This window comes from Sander lucioperca, chromosome 4 (genome assembly GCF_008315115.2).
Source record: "Sander lucioperca isolate FBNREF2018 chromosome 4, SLUC_FBN_1.2, whole genome shotgun sequence".
NCBI lineage: Eukaryota > Metazoa > Chordata > Actinopteri > Perciformes > Percidae > Sander > Sander lucioperca.
Window position 1 is genome coordinate 44488864 of NC_050176.1, and position 27575 is coordinate 44516438.

The following is a 27575-nucleotide window of genomic DNA, read 5'->3' on the forward strand; positions in this document are numbered from 1 at the left end:
AATTTCTACCCCAAAGACCGAGGAGCGAGCATTGAGGAGCGAGCATCGAGGAGCTATAGTCGAGGAAACACGAGAGCAGCCTTCCTGGAAGCCGTGCAGCTAAAAGGGTTGCCAACTCCACCCACACAGCTGACGAATTCATGTGACACTTCAGAGGAAAGGACATCTCATCCCTCTAAAACACATTTGCACGTTGCCTCTCACCTCCCATGATTTCCTCGCGTCCCTCTCATGCCTCCTCGGTGGGAGGGACTAAGACCCGAGGAAGGGAGGCAAGTGGAAGAGTCAGGGATGCAATTTAAGTGACATGAGATGCAGCTGAAGACTGATCTTAAATGTTCTGCTCGAAGCCCAGAAGCAAGACGGCCTCGCTACAGCCTGGTGGAGACTTGAAAGATAATTCGCTAAGCTTTTACAATGACAACACAGACATGAATGAGTAAGGCCCTTTCAGCCGCAACGCTCCACTCACTGCAGACTGTAGCCTCAATCGGTTTCCCAATATGGATTTAACAAGACTAAAGGAAGCCCTGTGAGGCTGGAACGCTCATTACACTGCCAATAAACATTTCTGGAAAAATTGCTGCATGATGCTGAAATAACATAAGAGACACATTTTTTAGCAACATTATCCTGCTGAAACTGCACTTTTACAGCAAGTAACAAACCATAAAACTGCCCAAGAACATAATTTCGTCTACTATCAAATAAAGCTAACTTACAGATCATTTTCACACAGTCCAAACAGACTACTGAAGAAAAGGTCATTGCCATGAGGCCTGCTTGCTTCTTTGATAAGAGGATTTGCCACAGGTGACTGTTCACAGGAGCTCCGCCCACACAAGAAGAAATCCTGAGGAAGATTTGGATTGTATTTTCCACTATCCAGCAATTCAGCCAGCTGTACTTAGGCTCAGTTGTGCTTTATTTTTGTTTTGATACATTTTTTATTTGCACCATTTATCATTCAGACATACAGAACAAACTCCACAATGTATGACAGTCAGTGTCAAGTGATACATACAACAGAAAAACACAAACTGCACAAAAACAAAAACCCTCGCCCACCCCCCACCCTCTGCGGTCTCAAGGAAAACAAAACAAACAAACCAACAAACAAACAAACAGAAATCACACCTTGCCTAATCACTCTCCTCTAGTTCTTGTGGCACTGAGGTCATTAGGTCTAATATCTGTGCTGCTGTGCTTTTCCATAGGTTGACAGTTGATGATTTGACTTTGTTAATCCTTGCTGTAGAGAGCTCAAGCTTAACTAGAAAATACGCTAACCACTGTTTTATACAAAGCGAGTGGGGGGGAGCCAGCGTTGAGCTATCATTTTCTTGGTTGCATTTGAGCCGGCTAGCCAAATCGTCCTCTGTCTCTCTTAGGTGTAATGTAGAGTCATCATTAAGTAACAAAACAATCGGGTCAGTAGGAATTAGACATCCTATCACATCAGATAGTATTGATGTTGTTTTATGCCAGAACTCATGCACCTGTTTACACTCCCAGACCATATGCAGGAAAGTTCCAGTTTGTTCAGGTTGACAGAACGTACATGGAGTGGGAATGGCTTTCGAGACGTATCTCTTCTGAGGAGTCCAGTATATCCTATGGCATATGTTGAAGTGGATATACTGGTGATTTGGGTTCTTGGAACAGTGGAAAATGTTGTCCCAAACTGCCTCCCAATTAATTGTGTTCCCCTCAGGGCTCAGCTCTCGTTCCCATTTCTTTACTATTGGGAGTTCTCCTACGGATACTTGCAACAGCTTAGCATAAATCTTGGACACTAATCCTCTCACAGGGAAATCAAAAAAACATTTAATGACTGGGTGCACCTCAAGACTGTTTCCCATGGCACTCCATAACATTTTAGGGCTGATCTTAAGCAAAGATAAAAGTAAAAGGATGTCCTGGGGACATCAAAACTAGCTCTCAGGTCTTCAAAACTCAACATACCTTTCTCATTGAATAACTGGTCTAGAGTATAAATACCTCTGTCCCTCCACTGCTTACAAGCAAAAGGTTTGTTACCAGACATTAGGTGTGTATTGTGCCATATTGGGGTATTCACATGCCACTTATTGGTGTAGCGCAGGTGCTCCTCCACCTGTTTAAAGTTGGCCAATGTGTGTGTGTATGTGTATAATTGGGCCATAGGTTAGCATACACATTTTTGGACAAACACCTGCAAAGGCCAGGTCTTGCAGTCCAATGAGGTTTTGCTCTATTTCTCTCCATGGAACTGTAGATGAGGGGTCCATCCACACTCCGAGGGCCTGTAGCTGAAAGGCCTTGTGATACATTTTAAAGCTGGGGAGGGCCAGGCCTCCAGTGTTTGTGGTACGTCCTAGGTTGTTTATTGTTCCAAATATACTGCCGAATTAAAATATCAAGTTTCTTCCAGAAATGCATTGGTGAGGGTAAGGGGATCATTGAACTTAAGAAATTCACACGGGGAGCTATGTTCATTTTAACAACAGCAATCGTGGACCGCAGTGATGCCGGCAGCGCAGACCACCTGGCCAGATCCCTTTGAACATTAGTTAATATAGTTTCATAGTTGTCCTGGACCACTCGCTGTAGTGATGCATGTATGATGATGCCCAAATATGTAATTTTGCTTTGGGTTGGTATTGTACCACTAATAGCTGATGTCACATGCCTGTTGTTCTATAGAAGAAGATTAGATGTATTCCAATTAATTTTATAGCTGGAGATTGAGCCAAATTCGTTGAAGATCTTAAGAATTTTTGGAATAGAGTCCTCAAGATCAGAGATGTACAACAAAATATCATCTGCAAATAATGATATTGAGCTGCTATTGGATTTAATCTGGACATTACATATTTTATTTTGCCTTATGGCTTGGGCTAATGGTTCAAGAGAGATCGCAAATAGCATGGGGGAGAGCGGGCATCCCTGTCGAGAGCTCCGCTCGATGGGAAATGGCTGAGTATGGCCGTGGGATTCACATATAAAGTACGCACCATGTCAATGAATTTGGCGCTCAATGGTGTTTTTTGCCTCCAACGTCACCTTCCAGGGAGCTAACCCTAACCTTAACCCTAAACATAACCATTGCCGCGCTGCCTGGAAGGCGACGTTGGGGGCAAAAAACAAGACAAAACACAGAATTTGGCCCCCAAACCAAGCCTCTCCATTACTTGCCACAAGTAGTTCCACTCTAGGCGGTCAAAAGCCTTTTCCGCATCCACTGATAAAACTGCTGCCGTTGTTGGAAGGTTTCTGGCTTCTTCTATTACATGAAATAATCTGCGTACATTGTCTGCAACATGACGCTTTGGTATAAAACCTGATTGGTCGGGGTGGTGGGCCTGTAATTTGAGCACTCCGTAACATCTTTGCCCTTTTCGGGTATAACAGTGGTGAAAAGTACCCATCTCTGTGGCTGAGGTTAAAGCTTGTAAAATGATAGGTCCTAATATGTCAAAGTACTGTAGAAGAAGTTCTAATGGAATTCCAACCCCAGCGTTTTCCGTTTTTTAACTGCTTTTTAATGCTGATTTAAGTTCCTCTAACGTTATAGGTTGACCCAGTTCTTCTGCCTCTTCTGGAGGCAGATTTAACTCTTTTAGGAACTCCTGGCACTGTGTCGGATCTGGATTGCAGGAGGACTCATACAACTTTGAATAAAAGGATTGGAAAGTGGTGTTGATATCTTTAGGATTTGTTGCGATACCTCGGTTTGTGCAGATGCTGTTGATAGTAGCTCTGGACTCGCTTTGTTTTATTTTCAGAGCCAGCAATTTGCTTGGTTTACAACCATTAAAATAATAATTTTGCCTCACTCTGTACATTATGAATTCAGCTCTCCTTCTTAGCAAATCATTTAGCTATGTTCGACTTGTGACTAAAAGAGTATGTGTAGATTTAGAAAAACACGTCTTTAGAGACTGCCCTAGAGATTTACAATGTTCTTCCAACTCCGCAATCCTTGCCTCTCTTTTTCTCTTCAAATTGACCACAAAGGAAGATGTGAAATCTCTAATAAATCCTTTAGTTGCTTGCCAAATGAATGCCGGGTCCGAAACTGAGTCAGTATTGATTGATATATATATATATATATATATATATATGATATATATATACATATAATACATAAAGTATTACTCAGTGGTGGAAACAGTACTATTTTTTAATATACAGATCTGTTACTTATGTAAAAATAATAATGCAACATTGTGCAGAAAAATGGTCCGTCAGTCAGTGTTTTACTATTATAGATGATGTATTTGAATTAATATTACTGCTGCGTTAATGTGCATGTTTAATTTTAATGCCGTTTACTGTTGTTTAAGGTTGTACTAATTTGAACTACAACATTTTATTCTACAGCAATGCATCATATTCTATAAGATCATCATCTATTTAGTTTTCATCTAAAATAATGTCTTTAATTCAGTTTTAATCTTTATTATTTCCAACCATTCTATTTAAAGGATTACTAGAAAATACATTTTCCTGCAGAAAATGCTTGTGAATGCTGAAAAGCTAAATTGCTAAAGCTAAACTGGATTGCTGGCATAACTGCCTAAGAAGAAGGTGAATAGTTGAAAAAACGGGAATGGTGTTAATTAGTACAAATTTCATTGAAATGTTGAATAATACCAATTATTTATCAAACAAAAGTGGAATATTTTAAGTTTTTTTTGAAAAGAGAAGTCATAGTATAGCATGTCGAAAATTCATAGATATGTCAAAAAAAAGTGATGAAAAAGTCATAGTATAGTTTATCAAAAAAAGGGATAAAAAGTCATAGTATATTGAAAAAAAGTGATAATGTCATAGTATAGTTTGTCGAAAAAAGGAATATAAAAGTCATAGTATATAGAAAAAAGTGATAAAGTCATAGTATAGTATGTCGAAAAAAGTAATATAAAAGTCATAGTATATCGAAAAAAGTGATAAAGTCATAGTTTGTCGAAAAAAGTCATGTTGGAAAATAGTCATGGTATAGTATGTCAAAAAAAGTCATAGTAAAGTATGTCGAAAAAAGTCATAGTATAGAATGTTGAAAAAAGTCATAGTATAGCATGTTGAAAAAAGTGATAAAGTCATAGTATAGTATGTCGAACAAAGTGATAACAAAGTCATAGTATATTATGTCGAAAAAGCCATTAAAAAGTCAAAGTATGGTATGTTGTAAAAAGCCAAAGTATAGTATGTCGAAAAAAGTCATAGTATAGTATGTCGAAAAAAGTTATAAAGTCATAGTATAGTATGTCGAAAAAAGTGATAGCAAAGTCATAGTAAAGTATGTCGAAAAAAGCCATCAAACGTTATAGTATGGTATGTTGAAAAAAATCTAAGTATAGTATGTCGACAAAAGTCATAGTATGGTATGTCGAAAAAAGTGATAAAATGTCATGGTATAATATGTTGAAAAAAGCCATTAAAGTCATAGTATAGTAATCAAAAAAGTCATAGAATAGTATGTCATAAATAGTCATAGTATAATATGTCGACAAAGGTCATAGTATGGTATGTCGAAAAAAGTCATAAAAAGTGATACTATAGTATGTCGAAAAAAGTGATTAAAAAAGTCATAGTATAGTATCTGAGATTAACTGAAAGAGCCCTGGTAAACTCCCCATTGAAGAAGCCTGAAAAAAGCCTAAACAATATATGGTATCAATATAATGACCTCACCGTGAGCACCAGAAAGTATTTGCGAACAATATTATAATTGATTTATAATATGTGTGGATAAAGTTAAAAAATGTGGGCATATCAGCGATTTGAAAAACTTGTACTCTGTGCTTTTGTCCAGAAATGTTGAGGTTGTTTAAGGAGGGCTGTCAATGAAGGAATGCTTGTGACTCTTGTCATTTGGAGGCTCACTGAGCCAAATGTACAAGTCCTATTGCTGAAAGTAGTAGAGTATATGTTATATATATAAGTATATCAACGTTTTGACATATAAATGGTGTATGAGAAGTAAGAATTGTGGCCGTGAGAGAAAGTTAAAGAGAAAGTTTTAAGATGATTTTTTTCTCTCCTCTGCACTAGCTGTGACATCACCCACACTGAGGAGCCCTTAAAAACGCAGAAAAGACCTAAAGAAGCACTACACTTAAACAGTGATAACACAAAAACGGTAAAAGATTTCAAAAAGCTGAATTTTTGAGTTTTGTGAATAGTTTAACGTTTGAATGACGTCTATAGGTGAAAGTATGTGGAAGCAGCAGCATTTAGAAGTGGAAGAAGCTTGAGGAGGATTTAAAGATTGCTCCATTGACTTTCAATGTAAAAAGAAAAAAGCTTAATATTTTAAAAACTATAAATGGTGGAGAAAAGTTGAATACAAGCACAAATGTCCTTAAAGAGGTGAACATTTTGATATTTGAATGGTTTTTGTAGCTGAAAGTATGCAGAAGTAGTAGGTGACTGGAAATTGTACAGAAGAATAGGATAACAATACTGTGATTCACACAAATATACAAAATGACAGCAGTAGCAATTATTTCACTTGAGTTTATTTGTAACAAATGAAACTTGTGTCGACAGAGAACAGAAATCCAGACCTGTTTTTCGGTTTTCACGCGCTCCAAGAACCAATGTAAGAAAATAAAAAGCACTTGTTGACTCGGAGCAGATAACAAACCAAAAAAAAGTTTACATTTATAGACCAATCGGAGGTAATTGATCCAAGTAACACACCATATTTTAATTTTTATACAATTTATAAACTCCAGTTTTATCCATCTACATTATACATTGGGGGCTAAAATAGAACACCTTCTGTGAAACTTCTCTTTTGTGGTACAACAAATCCACAATGTGATGTATTGCACATACTGCTGTGCCATAAACTGTGATTTCAGGTGCATCCTTTTATTATATCACTCTGTATATCTGATAGATTCTTATTCACTGGTTACCTTAATCATTTATCTATTTATTCATTTATTTATGCATTTCAATTACTCTCTGTGTTTTGTGTTATTTACATATACACAACCATGTGAGCATTACAGGATCCATCTTTACTGAGTTCAAGTAAAACTCCTTTGGGGGGGGGGGGGGGGGCTATCAGAGATAATAGGATACTAGTATTAGTGCATAGTACAAAGAGAGAAAGTGCAAGTCTTCCCATAACAGGTGCAACCAAAGGGGCATCTCAAAAGTGGTACCATGCATACAAAAACAACAACAGGGTTACTGTTAGATGGTGGGAAACTCAATGATCCCTTATATGGTCAAACGTTAATAGAGATACAAAAAAAATGATGTGGGTTCTGTGTTGTTGGAGACGTAGCACCTGAACTTCTCTCAGCCTTTGTCGCTATAGGAAAATAATATATAACTGTAGGCAAGGAATGAGGAACACAGATGAGCAGTTTCAGTGATTTTAGGTGGAGGGCTTCAGGTGGGATAGGTGGATATCCGTGTGGTTTGTTATTTTGCTTTTTCTCCAAACTGACAAAGATAGCCACTGCCGTTGAGCTTTATATAGATTTCAAATAGCTGAGTAAGTATGACTTTTCTGAGCCAGCTCACAGTCGGTGCCAAAGTCGTCAGTGTGGCCAACAACTGAAGTCTGAGTATACACACAAAGCTTGGGCAAGTGTCCCAGGAAAGAAAAGACACAAACAGTCGACATTCACACTTTTTTTTTGTCTAAAATGATCAGACCATCCTGCTAATAACCTGTTTTGAAACCACATTTTTTTATCTGTAGTTGAGTCTCATGTAGAAGAGATATGATGATGTTGTTGCTGGATTGAAAGTGATGAGTACAACTATTCGGCCTATGCAGAGCCTTCCATACAAAATTTCACAGCCAAAAACAGAACACACAAGATACTTTCACATACTGTAACACAACAAAATCATATACATAGACATTCAGTTCACATACATACAAGCATACATACATAAAATACACAAAAAACCCTTTAAAGTAACTTTATCAAAATAGGCGTGTAATATAAGGCACTAGAAATCTAAAATCAAAATACTTATTAGATGCTGTTTAAAGTATGAGTTTGATCATTTGTTGGTTGCCGTGACACACAGAAAGATGACATCTACTGGAGTTGTGACATGATAAAATGTCTCTTACTTCCTAAGAGATCAGAGGTCATCCCTCTGTTTGGACACATCAAACGGTGGCAAGAACCATATCAAGCGTAACATCCTTGTGTCTGGAAAATGATGCATCATCATTATCAATATCACCGTCATCATAATGGCATATAACTGCAGTTAGTGAGTGGACACAAAAATATATAATACATCTACTTATTGCACACTGAATCAGAGAGAAAAGTCATAGGTGAGCATTTCAGTGAGAAAAGTGTTCCTTCTCCGACCTCCCCCCTCCATTCCACCCCAGTTTCTACATCCCTTTCTTGCTCCCTGCTTGAGAAATCTTTGTGAAGCTTATTTGGACATAAATATTTTTTTTTTCATATTTTGCTTTCTGTGCATACTCTCTGTAATTCTATCTGGCTTTCTCTCGACCTGCACACAGAACAACTTGGCGAGATTATTCTCGGGACTTCCTGGTAGCAGCAGAGTGAATACTGCACCTCTGTCTGCCCCTGGGAATTCAAAAATGGCCATCTTCTCTGACACTGCAGGCCAGATAGAAATGAGGTTGAGAGTCCTGTGTGCATGCAAAACGTGTGTTTTTAAAAACAGAGTGGGTAGAGAATATAGGAGCGTGACACTCAATAGTGGTGTTTTCCATAGAATTGTGAACATTTTCCACACTAGATTTGATTGTACACTTTAAAACAGTACCGCATCACTTTAAAAAGAAATCGCTACAGCTCATTGGATTACACGGGGAAAAAAATGCAACTTTGCTTTTGTATGGTCAGTGGGGACAAAGTCATAAATCTGTAAAAAAAACAACAAAAAACCAGAACGTGCCATAAAGAATACCCAGTTTAAAAAACAACAACAAGATAGTCACATATCTATATTTTTCTAAAAAACTAAAATAATGTTTTACTTTGTGGTATGCATTCTAAACCTCTCTTAAGTTTCCCTTATCTTAAATCATGAAGCATAAGGTTGAACTGGTGGTTTTTATTACTGTATGGTAGAAATATCTTCTTTTTCATTCACAAGAAACAAGAGTCTTTTTCCAAAACAAAACAGAAAAAAACACTTCTTGGTGTCTTTTTTTTTGGGATGTGTGTTCTTTGTCTTTTTAATACGGTGCTCTGTGTTTTCAGTCTCCTGTTGGCACTTCTCTGGTGCTCAAATGTCCCAGTTCTTTCAGTCCACGAGGCTTCCATAAGATGGATTTGTAGACAGTCCTCAAGATAGAAAAATCTAAATTTCCTGTGACAGCTAAATACTGTAGCCGGGTCCTGTATTTAGGTTGGTGATGATGCTACACTGGTGGTGGACAAGGTGAGAGTTCCCCACCCAAACAATGTAAAGCAATCTGGGTGCTCACAAAAGCACTGAAACAAATAAAAAAATCAATATTTGATCAAGTATTCTGATTGGAACAGTGGTTGAAGTTGCTTCTTCAGACTGACCAATGGGTGTGTTTGGGCTGAGGGTGGAAGGAAACACCCTTGTCAAGCAGGTTGCTATGGCTCAGTTAGAGGTGCTGTTTCTGGGAACGGGAAAGCCGATGGTCCCCCTTCACTCTGCATGTGGTGGCAAAAATCTTCAAAGACACATCGCAGCCTAGTGCATTAATTCAGGCTGCATTTGACCGAAGAAAAGTGCGCTAGGTGGGATGTGGTATGAGAGACGGCCACTCGGGTTTATGTTGCATAGTGATCAAAGCTTCCCAGGTACTCCAGACTGGCCCGGTAGCAGAACTGGTACTGGTCCTGGAGGGAGGCAGAAGAATATTAAGTCAGTGACAGAGAAGACTGAAAATAAAACTGAGTGTTCGAAAGAGAGCATGAACTAGAAGGGAGACAGAGTGATAACAGCCGGAAGCTCACCTCTGTCTGAACGGTGGCAGGTCTCTGGGTGCGCAGCATCTTGACAGTCTGGAAGATGTCCACCACTCCCTCGTACCTCATCCGCTCCAGCACGATGCTGAGGGTGATGAACACACCGGTCCTCCCTACTCCAGCACTGTGGGCGGACAGGTGGAAACATATTTAACGCTGGATATATTTAGAACTGTAACATATGTAGTGTAATAAACTGAAGTGACATGTTCACAATCATATACTGAATAAAAGTTCCTTTCACTGGCTATGTTAGTTGTGACCTAATTCAGATTTTTGCTCACACATGGCAAAGATCAGAGAGAGGCGGACACATGCTAGTTGTGTCCCATGACTAGGGCGGTGACCTTAAGGCTAATGGCTTAAGATCACTGCCCTATCTGACTGACCATTATCACACCCAGTCTCCAAACCCTTACATCACCCCCAGTTAACCCTCCAGGTTAAATTAAATGGACTGCATTTACATATCCTAAGCACTTCACAATTTGTCTCTCATTCACCCGATTGCACACATTCAAACACCAACGGCAGCATACATTTTTCTTTTAGGGTAGATTTGAACAGGCAACAAAAAATAGTTAGATATATGCACAAATTCAGAGCTGTGTATCAGGTCCTGCAGCCTAAACATAGAATATTATGTGGTAAGATGACTGGCACTGAAATCATCCTTTGGTTTGTCAGCTACATAGAGTATCTCTGATCAGTGCATATACCAATGAGAAATCTAAGCCTTTGTTTTAAACTACTATCAACGGCAGATAATCTCTTTGAATCTTTCTATAATGTTGTTTGTTTACATACAGTAGGTAGTATTTACAGTGTGTATTTCATTACTACAGTGATCACATGTACAGATGGGTGACAAATTCAAGCGAAAAACAAGCATACAGTGTCTTAGTAAAGTGTTGGGCCAAAAAAACACTCCCTCATCTGGTGTTTAAATGATCGTGGTTGAGAGCGCTGTTTAACGGGTCAGTCCAAAAAAATCCCATAGCTGATCAAGTCGTTTGAGATCATTATTTTCATTCTCATCTGTATTTGTTATGTTTCATCACTCATTTATTTATCTTTATTTTTTTATTTTTCATCCAACTGTCACAATGAATGCAACAAACACAATGTATGAATAAATCTTACCTGCAGTGCACACTAATTGGCCCATCCTGGCCAAACTGTTCTTTAGTTTTGTGCACCTGGCCAATGAAATCAATGAATCCCTCCCCTGACTTTGGCACTCCTTGCTCTGGCCAATCAGTGAACTGGAACTGACGTACTGTCCGCGATTGGCCGTCCTGGAGAGAGAGAATGTGTTTTATTATTTTTAATCACCAAAATAATGTTAAAGCAGTACAAATGGTACCCTCATACACACTTGCACATGTTTATATTTATTTTATTTTATTTAAGAATTTTATTTTATTTAAGAAGAGACAATGCACATTAATTAACATGAGCACTTGAGTCCAACATGTAAGAATTGTCAGAATTAGCCATACAGGCTAATTTTCATCTGCAGTCCCCTGATGACACAAACACGCACAAACTGTTGACTCACCCTGGCATCAGTGACTTTGAACTCTCGGAGGATGTACTGGGGCATGTTGTACTCAGCCATGGGATCCACCACAAAGTACTGGTACCTGGCTGAGCGCTCTGCAGGCCAGTACTGGTGACACTTCTCCTGCATGAGGACAGCACAGAGGCTTCTGTTCAGAGCTTTACATCATGTCTGAGGGATTCAGTGTGTGGAGAACAATGTCTGGCTACTTTGTCATAGAGATTTCTTCCTGACTGAATGAAATCCAATATTCACTTGAAGATAGTCTTGTGTCAGATGAGATATGATGTTCATGAGATATAACTCACACCATTATTTCTTTCTCACTCAATAACTGTGTTGTTTGCATTTTTAATGATTCATAAACTGTTTTTAATACAGATATATTATTCATTTTCTAAAATAAATAATTAAAATAATGAGCCTTAAGTATAGCACAAAGTGTGATATTGTATATTACAGTACATGTTTGGGTCAAATTGATCATGCAATCAAGAACAAATCCCTATCTCATATTTTGGGTCGATGTGCATAGAAACCATGTCCATCGTTTATGAGCTGCAGCTCACCTAAAATAATGTAATTGGAGTTTTCAAAGAGTTTTATTGTTTCTTTGACTAGATCTTCCTTCAAAGCCTATACACTTTAATTACATCATTCCTGTGAAATCTTTTGACACTAACTTTGAGATTTGGTCCCTACAATCACCAGAGCTACAAGCCCTTACAGCAGTAGAATCCGTAGAAGTTTGCTTCCCAGTAGAGCCAATCCATACTAACATGTACCCTACATAGTGTACCTGATTACCTAATTGTGTTTGTGTGTGTATTTGTATCCATACCCGTCCCATTTCTCTCAGTTTGGTTAGCATGACAACTATGGTGGAGTTGTGTTCCCACAGCATCCTCCAGTAGTCCTCTGTGGTCTCAGCCAGCGGGCCTTGGGTTGCTATGTAGGCATTCTGCTGCCTACAAACATAAACACATGAATTCAAAATTTTACATGAAGTTACATACTCTTTACTGATTTTTCTTCAAATGATGCTGCCCCCCCCCCCTCCCACACACACACACACACACACACACACACACACACACACACACACACACACACACCCCCTTTGAATCATTGTGGGACTACAATCATAACAATCATATACAGTATAATATTACATGTTTGGATGTGGTGTGTGTGTGTGTGTGCATGACGAAAAGGTGTGTGAGATGTTTGTTGGGTCACCATGGTTTTGTTTTAAATGTTATCTGTTGATTGTTGGAGCAGACAATGCAAGAACATTTTCAGTGTGAACAGACAACAAAGGTTTATCTTATCTTGTCTTATCTATGCAGAGTTTAAAATCTCTGTAAAGACCTTTTGAGTATTCACACAGTAACTGAACTAAACATTAAACTTAAATGCCAACAAGAAAATAGGAACATAAAAAAAAAAAAAAAGTTCAGATCAGTTTCTTTCTAACCTGTATCCGTCGATGAAGCTGGCGTTGATGTAGTCAGATCCCTCCACTCCTCTGATTGGCTGCAGACACACACGTGTGGTCTCGTAGGGCATGATGTTCACCAGTCGGTTCTTGAACTTGTTGCATGGCAGGTTGGCACTCACGAACCGTGATGTGTGGGCCTTGGCACTGGCCAGACGCTGGAACAGAAAATAAATCAATATTTTATAATATTACACTGACGGACAAAATGAAGAAATGTTTACACATCCTTAGATATGGGCCTAAGAAGTAGTGTTGGTGAGAGCAGACAAAACCCAAAGAAAAAGGAAAAAAAGGATGAAGGGGAGTAATGGAAAGAAGGAAGGATGGAAGAAAAGTTCAGGCAAATTCAAGGACCTCATTCAAATGTATTTAGCACAAGCCTTGGTTTCCCACTGGCATAACGGACAACTGAGATTAGAAAATCAGCTTGACTCAGCAGGCCTCAGGATATTTAGTCAGACATCTTCAATTGAATAAACAAAAGAGGAAATATAGGGGGACGAGGGCAGCGGTAGGGAATAGGAGAGGGAATGTAATAAAATGAACGAGACGAGGAAGAAGAAAATCAAGAGTTGGGGGGCAGGAAACCACAAGGCCCCACACTGTCTCAATGCATGTATGTGAACCACAGTTGATCCTTCACCAGCGAAGGAAAAAAAAAACTGGAACACACACATTCATATGGATAGGTGCAGAGACAGACATGAGCACATACTGTACACTCTCTCTCACACTCGACCATTCAATGACATGGCTTAAAATGAAAGACAGAACAACGGAGAATAAGCAGAGGGAAACCGCAGACTCTGGGGGGAAACAATGGGGTCTCATGAACTGAGCTCGACCATGTGGGAAAAACAGCAGTACCTTATTTTCTTACAGACAGATCAAGCTGCAAAATCCTACACCAACCACAAGTTCACCAGTTCATATTGGTACTCTGAATCAAAGTTCCCAGTGCCAACGATAGTAATTCCTCATGTGATTTGGTTTGAATTTGACTCTTGGGAGTCTGGCACACACACACACACACACAACACTTTTTGTTGCTTTGATGCATGCCCATTATTTTCACCATCTGTTAAGCTTAGATAAAATCATGCCCTGTTGGCAACCTCTCTCTGAAAGGAAACAAAAACAGTGTCTTAATAGGGTGTTGGATTACCGAAAGCTGCCAGAACAGCTTTCTCACACACATGCTTCAACTTTCTTTTTATTTGAATGATGCGATGCTGCTCCTCCATGAGAAATTCCATGCTTTTGGTGTTTTGTTGATGGAGGTGGAAAGTGCAGATTCTATACCATATGTGTTTGAGTGAGATGAAATCTGGTGACTCTGACACCTATATATGTTTTACATCGATATAATGCTTCATTGTCATTCTGAAGAGACCGCTGCCATTAATACAGGAACGCCAGAGCATAGGATGAAGGAGATTGCTTAGAGTGGCTTTGTGTTTACTTTGCCCTCTGAGCGTCTGGGCAGACATAAACCATTACAGGAAAAAAATGTAAGCCACCTGCTTTCAATATATACCTGTATGGCTAAATTCTATTCAGCCAAACCAGACAGCTCGGCTAAAAACGCGTCTGGCGAGAGGTAAATCACAGTAAACAAAATAAAAAGAGCTAGAATAAAATCAAAATAACATGACTCAATAACACTCCCTTATGTCCTTCTTGCTTGTGTATTGATGGCTGTGTTCGGTGCTCTCACTTTGATTATCAGCTCACTTAATGTTTGAAAACGCCCATATGACCATTCCCTAAGATTTTATTATAAACTGCAACTTTCTGGCCAACATCATATAGTCTTTCTGTGTATATCCATCACACGTTCAAAACTATGATGCTTGCTAAAACCCTCAGTAGAACTCTCTTACCTTGGTTTCGAAAGGTGCAATCCCATAATCCCCGTCAAATCCAACCATCCATCCTGAGTATACGAAACTCTCAGAGGGGGAACCCCTAACAACCCTTTGAAAGATGCTCAGTGACTATCAAGGTCAAGAATTCCAGGATCATACATACTGTATGTCCCTGTGGAGAAGATTGTTCTCAAGCTAAGATAATTATCTACCTATAAAATTCCCAGCAGCTACTAAATAGATCACTTCCAGGGTGAGATTGGCTGCTTTTTTTATAGGTCAAGAATTTAATTTGATCCTCAACCTTTAAGTCAACATGGATGAGACATGCTGGAGGTGCTCAGAATCATGTTGAGTTTCAACATCTACATTTACAAGGTAAATGAGCAAACTCAATCAGCTGAGGTTGACACTGTGATACAGTCGAAAGCTTCAGGACAGCTACTAAATAGGCTTTGAGGTGAGATTGTTTCGTGGACATCATTGTCATTGTTTGATTTCGCCCTGCAGCTCAGGCTGGAAACCTGTACGTTTATCTATCCTGCTTCCGTTACAAATTGTGGGAACCAATCACAAACTGGCTTATCCACCTGGCGCACTATTGGCGGGTTTAACACGATAACGATAGAGAAGCGACCAAGCAGCTTCTTGTTTACATTCAATAAGCCGGCCACCAAAGTGCAGCAACCCGTTAATGCCGCTGTCGCTGCTACGTCACCCGGATCGTTGGTCTGATTGGTTGAAGGACTATCCAATTGCGTACAGAGTAATCTGACTTATGCCCGTTGATCACACCTCTTGTGAAGAGAAAATACAGATCAGACTCCCCAGACTAATGTTCAATCTTAAAAGATTGAGATTGGTCTGGTGATAGCCAGACTAATCAAGCATGTCATGGAGGACACAATATGAGTATGACACTTTCATGAGTTCACCTGTAACTCCCAAACAGCAAGTTTGTTAAGGTAGGTCTGTTTCTCTCTGCCTGGTTAAAGTTAACTTAACTGACGTTATGCTGGTCCGCTGTAACAAGCGCTAACGTTGGCTAATGTCAGCTATTGTAGCTAACATTAAAGCCAGAGGCTTACTGTGGTAAAGCAGTCAAAGTGTGCATGGCGAGGAGGCGGCTATTCACAGATGGGTCCAAATGTAAACACACACAGAGAGAGAGAGAGAGAGAGAGAGAGAGAGAGAGAGAGAGAGAGAGAGGAGGGGACTGGAGGGGCTGAGCAAATCAATGAGCTGGGCAGCTCTACAATGAAATAAGATTTTACCCATTTCAAAGAAACGGGCCGACAAATAAATCAATGTATGAGAAACACTGGGGGCAGGATGGCCCAATATGTAGAGAGACCATCTTTAGACATTGATTCATTCTCCTGAAGCTACAGTACCAAACTTAGTGATGCTATTGTGTAGCAACCCCTTATGTCTGGCCTTCTCTGTGGCGAGGGGCAAGAAAAAGGCAACTCTCCCTTACAGAGACCAGTGACGTGTCACATTATCATCATCATTAATCGGTTTTATGAACCATCATAAATCAGTCAGACCACATTTTACAACCTTCAAGGACATGGTGGTTAGTCCTCACCTTGAACTCCAGCTCCATGCCGGTGACATTCTCTCCTGGTTCAATCTGCGTCAGCTTCTGGATGTAGGAGTAGAGGTTCCTCGCAGGGACCTCTGTGTTTCCGCAGGTCACGGCCTCCAGCAGTGCATCATGAATGAAGATGTACTGGTCCTCTGTCTGGACCATGTAGTTCCTCTGGGAGCGCATCAGTGTGACATGGCCGTAGATGTCGATGGTCTTCTCGTGCTTGATCCGCTCCGCCATGGCGTCGATCACAATGAAGCAGCCTGTGCGACCCACTCCAGCACTGAGCCAAAATGCGGAGAAAAAAAGGGGTACAAGGTGGTGATGTGATCTCTCATAACATATGAGGTATGAACTGTTGAGCAAATAATTTTCCTGAGCGTGTGCTGTGTCTTCAAACCTGGTACAAATCTGTCCCTCTTGCCTATTGCAATAGTTTTAACATACTTTGCCTGAATCAACTAAGTATCACAAAGATGCCAGCCAGCAATATTTCCAACAAAGGACGTAAAAATTGACATCAGCGATGAGTCAGCATCACCGTCTGACTGGCATTAGGAAGATATCCTCTCCTATCGACATACAATCCAGAAATATAATACATTTAGCTACCCACCCAAACACTTCACATTTTTGCAGTGCTAGTACCTTAATGGTGAAATACCCTGACCAAGCAAGTTTCCGCAAGTGAATAAAAACCTCTTTATATGGTCAAATTAATATCAATGTGTATGCGTGTGTGTGTGTGTGTGTGTGTGTGTGTGTGTGTGTGTGTGTGCACGCTAGCATGTGTGTTGTTCAGGTGGAATGAGATTCGGTCCATTGTTTGATACAGAGGCTGGTTGATATGTTAAGGCACATTATGATGGAGTCTTGCTGGGATAATTAAATTTGACTGATAATCCTGTTAGATACTCCATCTGACTGCTACGGAAAATTAGGAAGAGCTCCTCTCCTGCCAACCTTTTCACCCCCCTCCCGCCCTCATCTCCCTGCTTCTTTATCTTTTCCCCAAGTACCCTTCCAACACTCTCACACCAGCACTTTTTCACTCCCGCATTTCTTTTTAGACTCCATTTTCTCTCCACCTTTCCTTTTCTTTAATTCATCATTTCCATTCACCGTGTCCTGGATTTGACCTCACCTTCTCTCTCATTCTGCACATATCTTCTCCTCTAACTACCAGTCACTCGCAAACTCTGCCTCTCAATCATTTCAAAATCCCCTTTTCTTCCCTTCCTTCTCTTCCTTCCACCATCTATATCTCGCTAATTCTTCCTCCTGAGAGCTTCTGCTCCATATTCCCTCTGCTACCCTCTATCTTTTCTGCTTCACTCCCTGGTAAAAACAAACATCAGCTTCATTCCAGCTCTGGAACTCAACATTGTACCAAGACTGCAATGACAAGTTTCCACAATCTTTCTCCAACAAACATGTGAGCCTCCTGCTGCTCATTTGAATATAACTTCACCAGCTTAAACTGTAAATAGTGAACACTGAAAGCTACTTATGGAAAAGAGGGTCAGCATGGCGGCTGCCGTTGTTGTAAAACCTTTGAGATGATAGCTGTTGTTTAGGCAGGAATATGGGTGTCTTAGCCAGTGAGGATGGTTTGGGGTTTACATAATGGCAGCTCAATCTCATTTCAGTTCAGGACCTATGAATGATTTTATACAAGTTCTCTTGGACTCTTATTGATTTTCACTCCTGGGCTTTTGAAAATGATGTTGCTAAGTAAAACCCAAAATAACAAAGTAATTAGTGTTTCACGCAAGCACACACACACACACACACACACACACACACACACACACACACACACACACACACACACACACACACACACACACACACACACACACACACACAATGTATTTTCTCTTTTGGTCAGGAACCACTGGATTGTTTTCCTTGGTGATTTTAAGAATTACTTTAGTAATTCACAGACAGACACACACACACACACACACACACACACACACACACACACACACACCTGCAATGGACGACCATGGGACCGGCATCTGGAGGGTTGCAGGCCTTGACCCTGCGTAGGAAGGCCAGGAAGGGGGTGGGGTGTTCAGGCACCCCGTGGTCTGGCCAGGCGGTGAACTGAAAATGACGAACCTCACGCTTCTCATTGGAACCACTCTGGAAAAGCAGAGGCACATGTTGAAGATAAAGCTGGTGTTACTCTACATTTGTGTTATTGTCAACATACATATATAGTCTCCCATGAAAAGACCAAAATCCACAATGTGTTCATCTGTGGTACTCAGCTCCAGGTGCATTTGTTTCACTGAAGACGTAAAGCTTTAAAACAGGTCACATAATTTTTTTTAAAGGCTCAGTAATTTCCTAGAAAATCTGGGAAACATTGTTACTGTAATATGAGTAAAAAGTTTATTTTTGGGCATTATTTTCCAGCCAGTGAGTATTTACAGCAGCAGGACGTTGTATGTGGGACTGACTGAAAATAAACTACAGTGCTCAGATGGTAATAATAATGTAGCAGAGAACAACAGTGTGGCTCACTGATGTATTTTTTTTTTTTTATAGTTTTTGGGCAATGATGGAGGTCTGTGGCGCAGAGGAATAAGCTGCAGTACATCAGGCGTTGGCTCTTTGACCAATACTTGTTAGTAAGATCAATTGATTGTTGGTTTTGGGCTTTTTGCTGTGATTTGTTGAGAACAAGAAAAATAGAGAGTATCACCAGACCTATCCTTTAAAATGTACAACAATAATTCATGGCTAGCATTTTCAATTAAACAATGAAGAAAAAAAGATAAAAAATAAAAAAAATAGGCCTCTATTATGGATGATGACTCCTTTGAAATCTATGGAAGGATAAATAATGTATGAAAAGGTAAAAATGGTGGGTCACAAATGGCAAGTGCATATTTATGTGACATGGCCACAGTATCAAGCACAAACACACAAACTAGTATGCATAAATATTTCAACAGATCAATACACACAAGCCCCATTACACTCCACTGCACATGTCAGGTTACCTTGTAAAGAGCGAAGGTCCTGACAGAGTAGGTGGCCAACTCCACTGTGTCCAGCAGAGTGATCTGGATGAGGCCGTAGGTCTCTGTGCCCCGTGTTGGCCAGTACTGATCACACTTCACCTACAAGGGGAAGAGGGAAGAAGCTGTGAGAGATGCAAAGCAGTTTGTATGTATATCAGTAACCATTTTTGTGAAAGAAGAGAGAAAGAGAGAGCTGACTTGGGTGAGTGTGCTCGTGTACAGAGGCAAAAAAGGAGGAGGGTGTTGAAGCAGATCTGGGAGAGTTTTTTTGTGCAAAATTCAGACAGTAATGTTCGGAAAAAATGTGCATGTAGCGACAACCCAGCGTGTGAAAGCGGTTTTAGTAAGTGTGTGGGGTGAAGAGTGACAAAGAGAGAGAGAGTTCTGCTTTCTGTGGTGTTATCCTGCATAAGTTGTGCTTTAAATACTATACACTGTGTGGCATGAAAGTGATACCTGAAGTTCAGCCCTCACATATTTGACGCTGTATATCGCTCTACATTCCAACTTCACAAATCCCTACGAAACTACACCCGGCTCACCAAATCCCAGCATCCATGAACACCATAAACATCAAGAACTCCCCTGTATCAAGCGGTCATATTTGTAGTTCTTCAGCTCAGCCTCGGAGACCACAAAGGAGAGAAGAAAAAAACCCAGAGGAGGTGGAAAGGGGGGTAGAGGGCCCTGGCAGAATCAGGCCAAACCAAATGTTATGTGCTGATCCCTCCAGTCCTCACATTAAAGACAGCAGGGAGCTCAGCTCAGCTCGCTCTGCATTCCACTGCTCCAGACTGGGGATTATGCGTTTTGGCCCGGGACGTTCAGGCTGTAATTACAGCTTTTCAACTGTTGTTTTCCCACCAGACCTTAAGACACTGTGGGGACAGGAACGGTGCTCCACATAGTGGGGCCAGACCCCTGCCAAACACTAAACAGGTTTCCTGGTGTGAAGACTATATTATCCATTGGTATATTGGCTATCAGCACAACTGTGCCCTGCTCTTGTGTGGTTTGATTGGTGCTAAAAGGAAGGATAATGGCAAGATTCCCACAGTGGGACCATCTGTGATCATCTGTGTTGTTAATGCGTAAACACATAATGTCATAATGTTGAGAGGTGTTAAATGAGATTAAATCATTTTCTCCAACAAGCAACCCACTACTTCCTAAAACAGCAGATATGGAGGTAGTGGGATGATAATAAACAGTATATTCAAATTGACTGCTTTCACTGTTTCATTGCATAATGTTGTCATGTTATTGAATTTAGAAAATGTATTTCACCAACTAAAGATTCATCATGTTTACGAGACAAGTAACAGCCTACAGCCTACAGATTACAATTAGGTGCTCTGCAGTCCTTCATTCTGTAGTGACTCTGCATCAGAACTACAGATTTTTCATAAAAGTATCCAGCGTGTAAAAGACTCTTCTTCTTTCTACATCATTCTTCTCTCATAGCCACTAGACAGGTGGTGATCATGCAAACTGTAAACACTAATGTGCACCAGTTCTGACCTGCAATGGTTACAATAAAACCCATTTCACAGCAAGTTAACTAGGAGTGCCTTGTGGTGAGTTGAAAACAATTCTGCATTCTCACTCAATGCACTGGCTATTGCACAGAAAAAGTGGGGGGGAGGGGCAGCAGAAAAAAATGGCACTGAATAGAGGAAAAAAGGTAAAGAGAAAACCAGGTGAGGTGAGGTTGCATTTTAAAAGGGATTAGCAAAGGAGAGAAAGATAGGTCTTGCCTTAGAGAAGAAATAAGAGGGCATCTGAGGGTCAAACAGACACAACAGAGACAGTTGGAAAAAGTTGAAAAGGAAACTGTTTCAACACAAGACAGGTTAATAGGAAAAGAAGCACAGATGATAGGAAAGGATCATTTTCTGAACATGGGCACTGGACATAATTGGTTAGCACTTAATCATGATTCATACCTCAAGCCATTCTTGTTCATCTTATTCTAACATGACATTCTAATAAAATTGAGTTTTTACTCAAGCGCATATTCTGTTAACAGCAAAATGCCTTGAAGCTAAATTATTTTCTAATTCATTACGTATCCCTCATTTAGCTGTTCTTGTAATTCCCTTAGGTCTTGCTCACCATTATACACATTATGTTCTACTGTATTCTATTCCATTCTAATCAACTACATGCCACCTTGTCACTCACTTAACCACGGCACCTTGAGCTTGGTCACTATAATAATCGCGGTTGTATAACCTATTTTGTTACTACATGACCTGGTCCTTATGTCCTCTCCTTGTCTGTCCTGTTTGGTTTAGTCCATCTGGACTCTCCTGTCCTTCCTACATCCTAAAAAATGATCACCCTGCCCTGCCCTGGCCTGTCTCGTACCTCCTTACTGCTGTCAAACCAACCATATTCAATCCAATTCTACCTTTACTCAACTTTAACCTAACTGTACTTTATTCCTCTCATTTTACTGTAATTTAACCTTCAAAAACTGCCGGGTCCTACTCAACTCTATTATACTTCACGCTCAACCTGACATCCCTCTTGCACAAGCTATCACAACATATCCTAACATACTCTTCTCTTCCATTCCTGCATTATATTCAGTAACACTTCATAATAACCATCATTAATAAATGGTAAATTGATAGTTAATGAACACACATAATCAAATAATCATCGCTTCTATAGCTTGCCAAAAAGATTTAACGGGGCCAATTTACTTGATGCTTTATAAACCACTTATTAATCATTAACTTAATATTATAAGCATTAGTTGCAACTTTATAGTAGCCATCCAAATGTTTATAGATGGTTTACAAAATAATTATTAACCACTGAAGTATTAACTATCTATCTAAATTAAGTAAATTAACACAATTAAAATAAACTTATTATTTTATATTACACTAAACCAGGAGTGTCAAACTCAACTTTACTAAGGGCCACACTGGAAAATGAGAATCACATCAAGGGCCAGACATGTATTGTAGGATGTAGGATTTTATTTAATCTAAAAAGTCAAATATCTTTGACTATATTATTGCATGTCTCATATAGCCTTCTCACTTACAGATTGGTCGACATAAAGCCGTAAAAAAGTCAGCAAAAAAGTCCCTGAGCCATCATAGAATTCAGCAAATCAAACAAAAACAATAATTACATTTTTTTCAACAACCTATTTACAGGCCTGAATATGCAAACTGACCGGCTGTTTGGAAATTTCTTAGTCACAAAATCAGAAATCTGCCAAATTCTGCTTTTGTGTTGTGTAAAGTAATTACAGTTTGAAAACAGTTTTCCGTCTTTTTGGTTTGGCGCACAAAGGTGGGCCAAAATTGATTGTGAACCTAAATTGATATGCGGGCCTTGACTTTGACACATGTGCACTAAACTAATGATAAAATAACATTAATCATAATATTAATAATAATTAGTAAACATTATAAAACATCATCTTTTTTTTTTAAGATCATTTCTTGGGCATTTTTAGGCCTTTATTGACAGGACAGCTGAAGAAATGAAAGGGGAGAGAGAGAGGGAATAACATGCAGCAAAGGGCTGCAGGTCGGAGTCGAACCCAGGCCCGCTGCGTCGAGGAGTAAACCTCTAAATATGGGCGCACGCTCTACCAACTGAGCTATCTGGGCCCCCGAATTTACTATCAATTTACCATTTATTAATTGGTTATTAAACAGTGTTAGCTTATAGTCTATCCAATCATATTCAACCGAACGCAGTCCTACTCTACACTGTACCTACTTTACCCTTTTCTGTGCTGACAGTGGGATGTTGCACATTGTCACTGATGTTCTTCAGACATTTCCTTAATCATCTGAAAAGCAGAATGCTGCAAGTAAAGCAAATACCTAACACACTGCATGTACAGCATTAAGCCTACCTGAGCAACTTTCTTGCTAATGTAAACTTGCACAAATACCCAATAAAGGTCTGCTTACACTTGCTTCATAAAAATATATCTTTTTTTAAGGATGTAAAGATTGTAGTAGTGTTTGTGTGTTTGGCCTTTATTGTAAAATATGTATTCCTGCATACACAATGTTTCAAAAAAGTTTCAAAAAAGTGTATGGTCAAAAATTCAGCTGTTTTCTTGGGACAACATTAATGGTAACACTTACTTTAACTACTACTTATGTAGTGGTTCAGGTTTGGCTGGAGAAAAATGTTTATCCTACGTATTACTTGACCCTACCCTACTACATGTACATACATACTCTATACCTTACTCTATCCCACACTCCCACTCACTGCCACTCAAGTCTACCCTTTCATGTGATACTCCACATCATTTATGCTACTATGTCTTGTGTTCTGTGCTATCTGTGCACAGCCTACCATCTGCTGTCCTATTCCAGCTTTTTGCCAAAAACTGCTACTTAATATTGCATCATGGCATCCTAATATTTGCTCCTCCTCTTCTCTTCTCTTGGGCATCAGTATTGTATTGGCTTAGCGCTGTGATACCATGTCCTTGCTGCCCCATACTCCCATGTTATTCCATCCCCCTTTTTCTTACCCGTGATTTCTCTTCCAGCTTGGTCATCATTATAATGTTGGCCGTGTGCTGCTCCCAGACCATCCTCCAGAATTCACCGAAAGTCTCAGGGAGGGATCCCTGAGTGGCGATATAGGCATTCTGACGGCGGTAGCCATCAATATAGTTAGCATTGATGTAGTCACTGCCTGGGACACCTGCATAATCAGGAAAAAGTGGAAGTTATGGAGGACGTTGGAAAAAAACTGGAAAGAGATGTAAGCAAGGTGAAGAGGAGAATGAATTGTGACAGGTTGAGGTGGTAGAGAATAAACAGGTGGGAGAAATAGATGCCACTGATGCTGAAATATGCATTTGTGCCTATCCACTACATCATATACTGTATATGATGAATGGCATCAGGGTTGAATGTTTCTGCACTGATCACATGGAAACAGTATCTGTCCGTGTCATTTTCTTTGCAGATGAACCTGATTCTTATTTTGACTCGCAGTGAAATAATCTATATAGACTATTTAATGTCTACTGCCATGAAAGCAGATTTATGTCCCAGTAATAAAAGTGCAGATCATTTGAGGTCATGGCAGGGAGATTAATGTTTTCACAGGGCCAAGCATCCTTTGGTGTTGGATTGTTCAGCCATCTTGTTTTATAATACATGCTAAGACGATCATGGGCTTAATCTGAGTATACTCTGGGTGTGTCGCTTTGAATGGCAATATGACTGTAAGTCCGTCTCTGTGTAAGACTCAGCTGACACTGCTTGTCCTGGAAGGGATTGTGTGTATGTGTGTGTGTGTGTGTGTGTGTGTGTGTGTGTGTGTGTGTGTGTGTGTGTGTGTGTGTGATGTGAGAGACCATCTGTGTGTGTTTGATTTAGGATCAGTCCTGCTCATCTGGGGCCTAATACCATAATCCCAAAAATCACTGAGTCACAGCTCAAACGTGCACACATCGACTAAAACACCAAAGTACACACAGAGACATACACACATATGTGTACGCGTGAATTTAGCTGTGACCCGATTCTGCTGAAGTGGGACACAAAACTCCTTTTGAGTCGTCTGATAGCAGTTTACATTTGAAAAGAAAAAGTCAATGAGCAAACCCCGACAGGAAGAAACTCCTGCAGCTGACTCTCTTCTTACAGCCATATTCCCATACAGTTGTAAAAAAAACAACAGACAGACAGACGCATGCACGCACGCACGCACGCACACACACACACACACACACACACACACACACACACACACACACACACACACGCACACACACACACACACACACACACACACACACACACACACACACACACACACACACACACGCACACACACACTTAACACAGAAGTACAGGGTGTTTCCACAACTTATTTGAAATGGGATGGGGACAGACGGTATGAAGAGCTTCTAACATATGTTTATCAACCTTAGTCTTTAAAAGACAGCTTCGCTAAATGCTTTGATGTGCTCCAACTTCATTGCAAGGGACTGCAGCAGAAGCACTATGCAGATAAAACACAGACACAGACACACACACAGACACAGACACACAGACACACAGACACACACACACAGACACACACACACACACACACACACACACACACACACACACACACACACACACACACACACACACACACACACACACACACACTTCCAGTCACTTGGTGGCTAAACTGGCTTGGCAGAGAGTGTGTGTTCATGCAGCATGTGTGGAGGAGACTGGGAGCAAAAGTGCATATCTGTGCTTGTGCACATTTTGGGCATGTGTTTTAAATCTATAGTCGAGTGTGTGTGTGTCTTCTCTTGTGTGTTGGACATGCTCAAGAGTATATGTGTTTTCTAAGCTGAAAGAAAGACAGACAGCCAGGGCTCCAGGACAGGCGGGGGTGGAAGGGCTGCTCACACATGCTCTGCCCAGATAAGGCTCATCTGTTTGGGCTTGGCCTCCCACTGCCTCCCTCTCTCCACATTGGAGCTGCCAGTTTCTCTGCCTCAGGTCTCTCCTAGCTAAAGTGGGTGAGTGTGCTTCAAAATGCACACTGAGAACAGGACTGTGACTATTTGTTCTTGTAATTTTAGACTGTTTAAAAAGACCAAATCCAGTAAAATGGGCACACCATGAAAATATATCAGGAAATAATAGTTAATAAAGCGTGAGCTCAATTTATCTCCATAAACATTAAAATGGTCAAGTTACAGACCATATAAGTTGTATGATGTGGTGACACAGTGGTTAGAAACAGCAGTATGTTTGCATCCCTAAATGATAATTATTTTATGGCTGATGCAGGCACAGCCCTTTGTATGTGAAAATTGGCAATGAAATGGATCTTTAGACTATTAATATCTTGACTAATACCCATCCATACCCATCCGTCATGGATAGCAGCTCTCTCTCTCTCTCTCACACACACACACACACACACACACACACACACACACACACACACACACACACACACACACACACACACACACACGCAGCGTGTCTTACCCTCAATGCTGGAGAGTATGACCCTGGAGTGATCATAGGCAATGACGTTAGCATAGCGGTTCTTTGGTTTGTTGACCTCCAAGTTGGAGTTCTCCCATGTGAACTGCTGACCAGGGTCGATGGACTACAAGACGCAAAAGACAAGGTTGAAGAACAAAAAGAAAACATCAACAGAAATAAGATAATGTACGTTCAAACTCCTGTATGTCCAATCTAATTCCCTAATAATATCATGCATACGCAGCGCCATAAGCTTAACCACTTAAAATTGAGTGTTGGCAAGGATGCTGTTATCTCTTAAAATAGATAGATAGATAGACAGACAGACAAACAAACAGATATACACAAAATCTGCCTCAAAGTGCAGAAAATGGCATCTAGAAAACCCAGAACTGGACAAGTCAATGCATCTGAGCTCAGAGGCATTGTCCAGTGATGCTGCAGCAAAACCACACCATTAGAAACCAAGTACAAATTGAAAATGAACGAGGTATTATTAAACTTGGACAGGAATGTCGGCAAATAAGATATCCCATTTCAAGAAACACCAGCGATGTAGGGACTTTCCGCTTTCAAAAAACAAACAAAAAAGTAGCTACCAGAGAAAGATGATAAAAGCACAATAAATTCCTCTGGGAGAGAAAGGATGGTTGTGTTAGACCAACACATTAAGTTCCTGAAGGGTAATTACAGTGTAACCATCACTGTTAGCTGGGAGAGGCAGACATGAGGTCATTATGGGGCTGTCAATGGAGAGGGACGAAGAGGAGAGAGCCAGGGTAATTTAGCAATTTTGAATATTTTACAACACATAATTATGGTTTGGTTTGGGGAAAAATGGTACTAGTTGAGTGCATGCATGTATGTGTGTGTTTAAGACTGCTTTCCGCACACTGCCCAACATCATGTGTGTCTGATTATTACACCACAACCATTTCTGGCCTCTCTCTCTCCCTCAATCCCTCCATCCATCTCTCTCGTTGCCTCGTTAAGGGTTCAGTACCGAACAAAGCACACAGTCATGCAGTGAGAATGTGG

The 27575-nt window shown here is 40.3% G+C and overlaps 1 protein-coding gene across 34 annotated transcripts in view; it reads right to left on the reverse strand.

Annotated features, from left to right (window-relative positions):
- Positions 1–6490: 6490 nt before the first annotated feature.
- ptprdb (protein tyrosine phosphatase receptor type Db) overlaps positions 6491–27575 on the reverse strand; it is a 161066-nt gene continuing 139981 nt past the window's right edge. For 18 of the 34 annotated variants that reach the window (XM_031285779.2, XM_031285775.2, XM_031285773.2 and 15 more), the window contains 12 exons: positions 26538–26661; positions 24053–24228; positions 21285–21308; positions 19507–19626; positions 18486–18640; positions 16487–16772; positions 13004–13182; positions 12368–12494; positions 11524–11649; positions 11106–11260; positions 9951–10086; positions 6491–9833 (listed from right to left, as the gene is read on the reverse strand). In XM_031285779.2, coding sequence (XP_031141639.1) covers positions 9765–9833; positions 9951–10086; positions 11106–11260; positions 11524–11649; positions 12368–12494; positions 13004–13182; positions 16487–16772; positions 18486–18640; positions 19507–19626; positions 21285–21308; positions 24053–24228; positions 26538–26661 — 1677 coding nt within the window. In that variant the 3' untranslated portion in view covers positions 6491–9764. The remainder of the gene's footprint in view (positions 9834–9950; positions 10087–11105; positions 11261–11523; positions 11650–12367; positions 12495–13003; positions 13183–16486; positions 16773–18485; positions 18641–19506; positions 19627–21284; positions 21309–24052; positions 24229–26537; positions 26662–27575) is intronic. The other 16 variants (XM_031285777.2, XM_031285778.2, XM_031285772.2 and 13 more) reach the window with 1 other exon arrangement.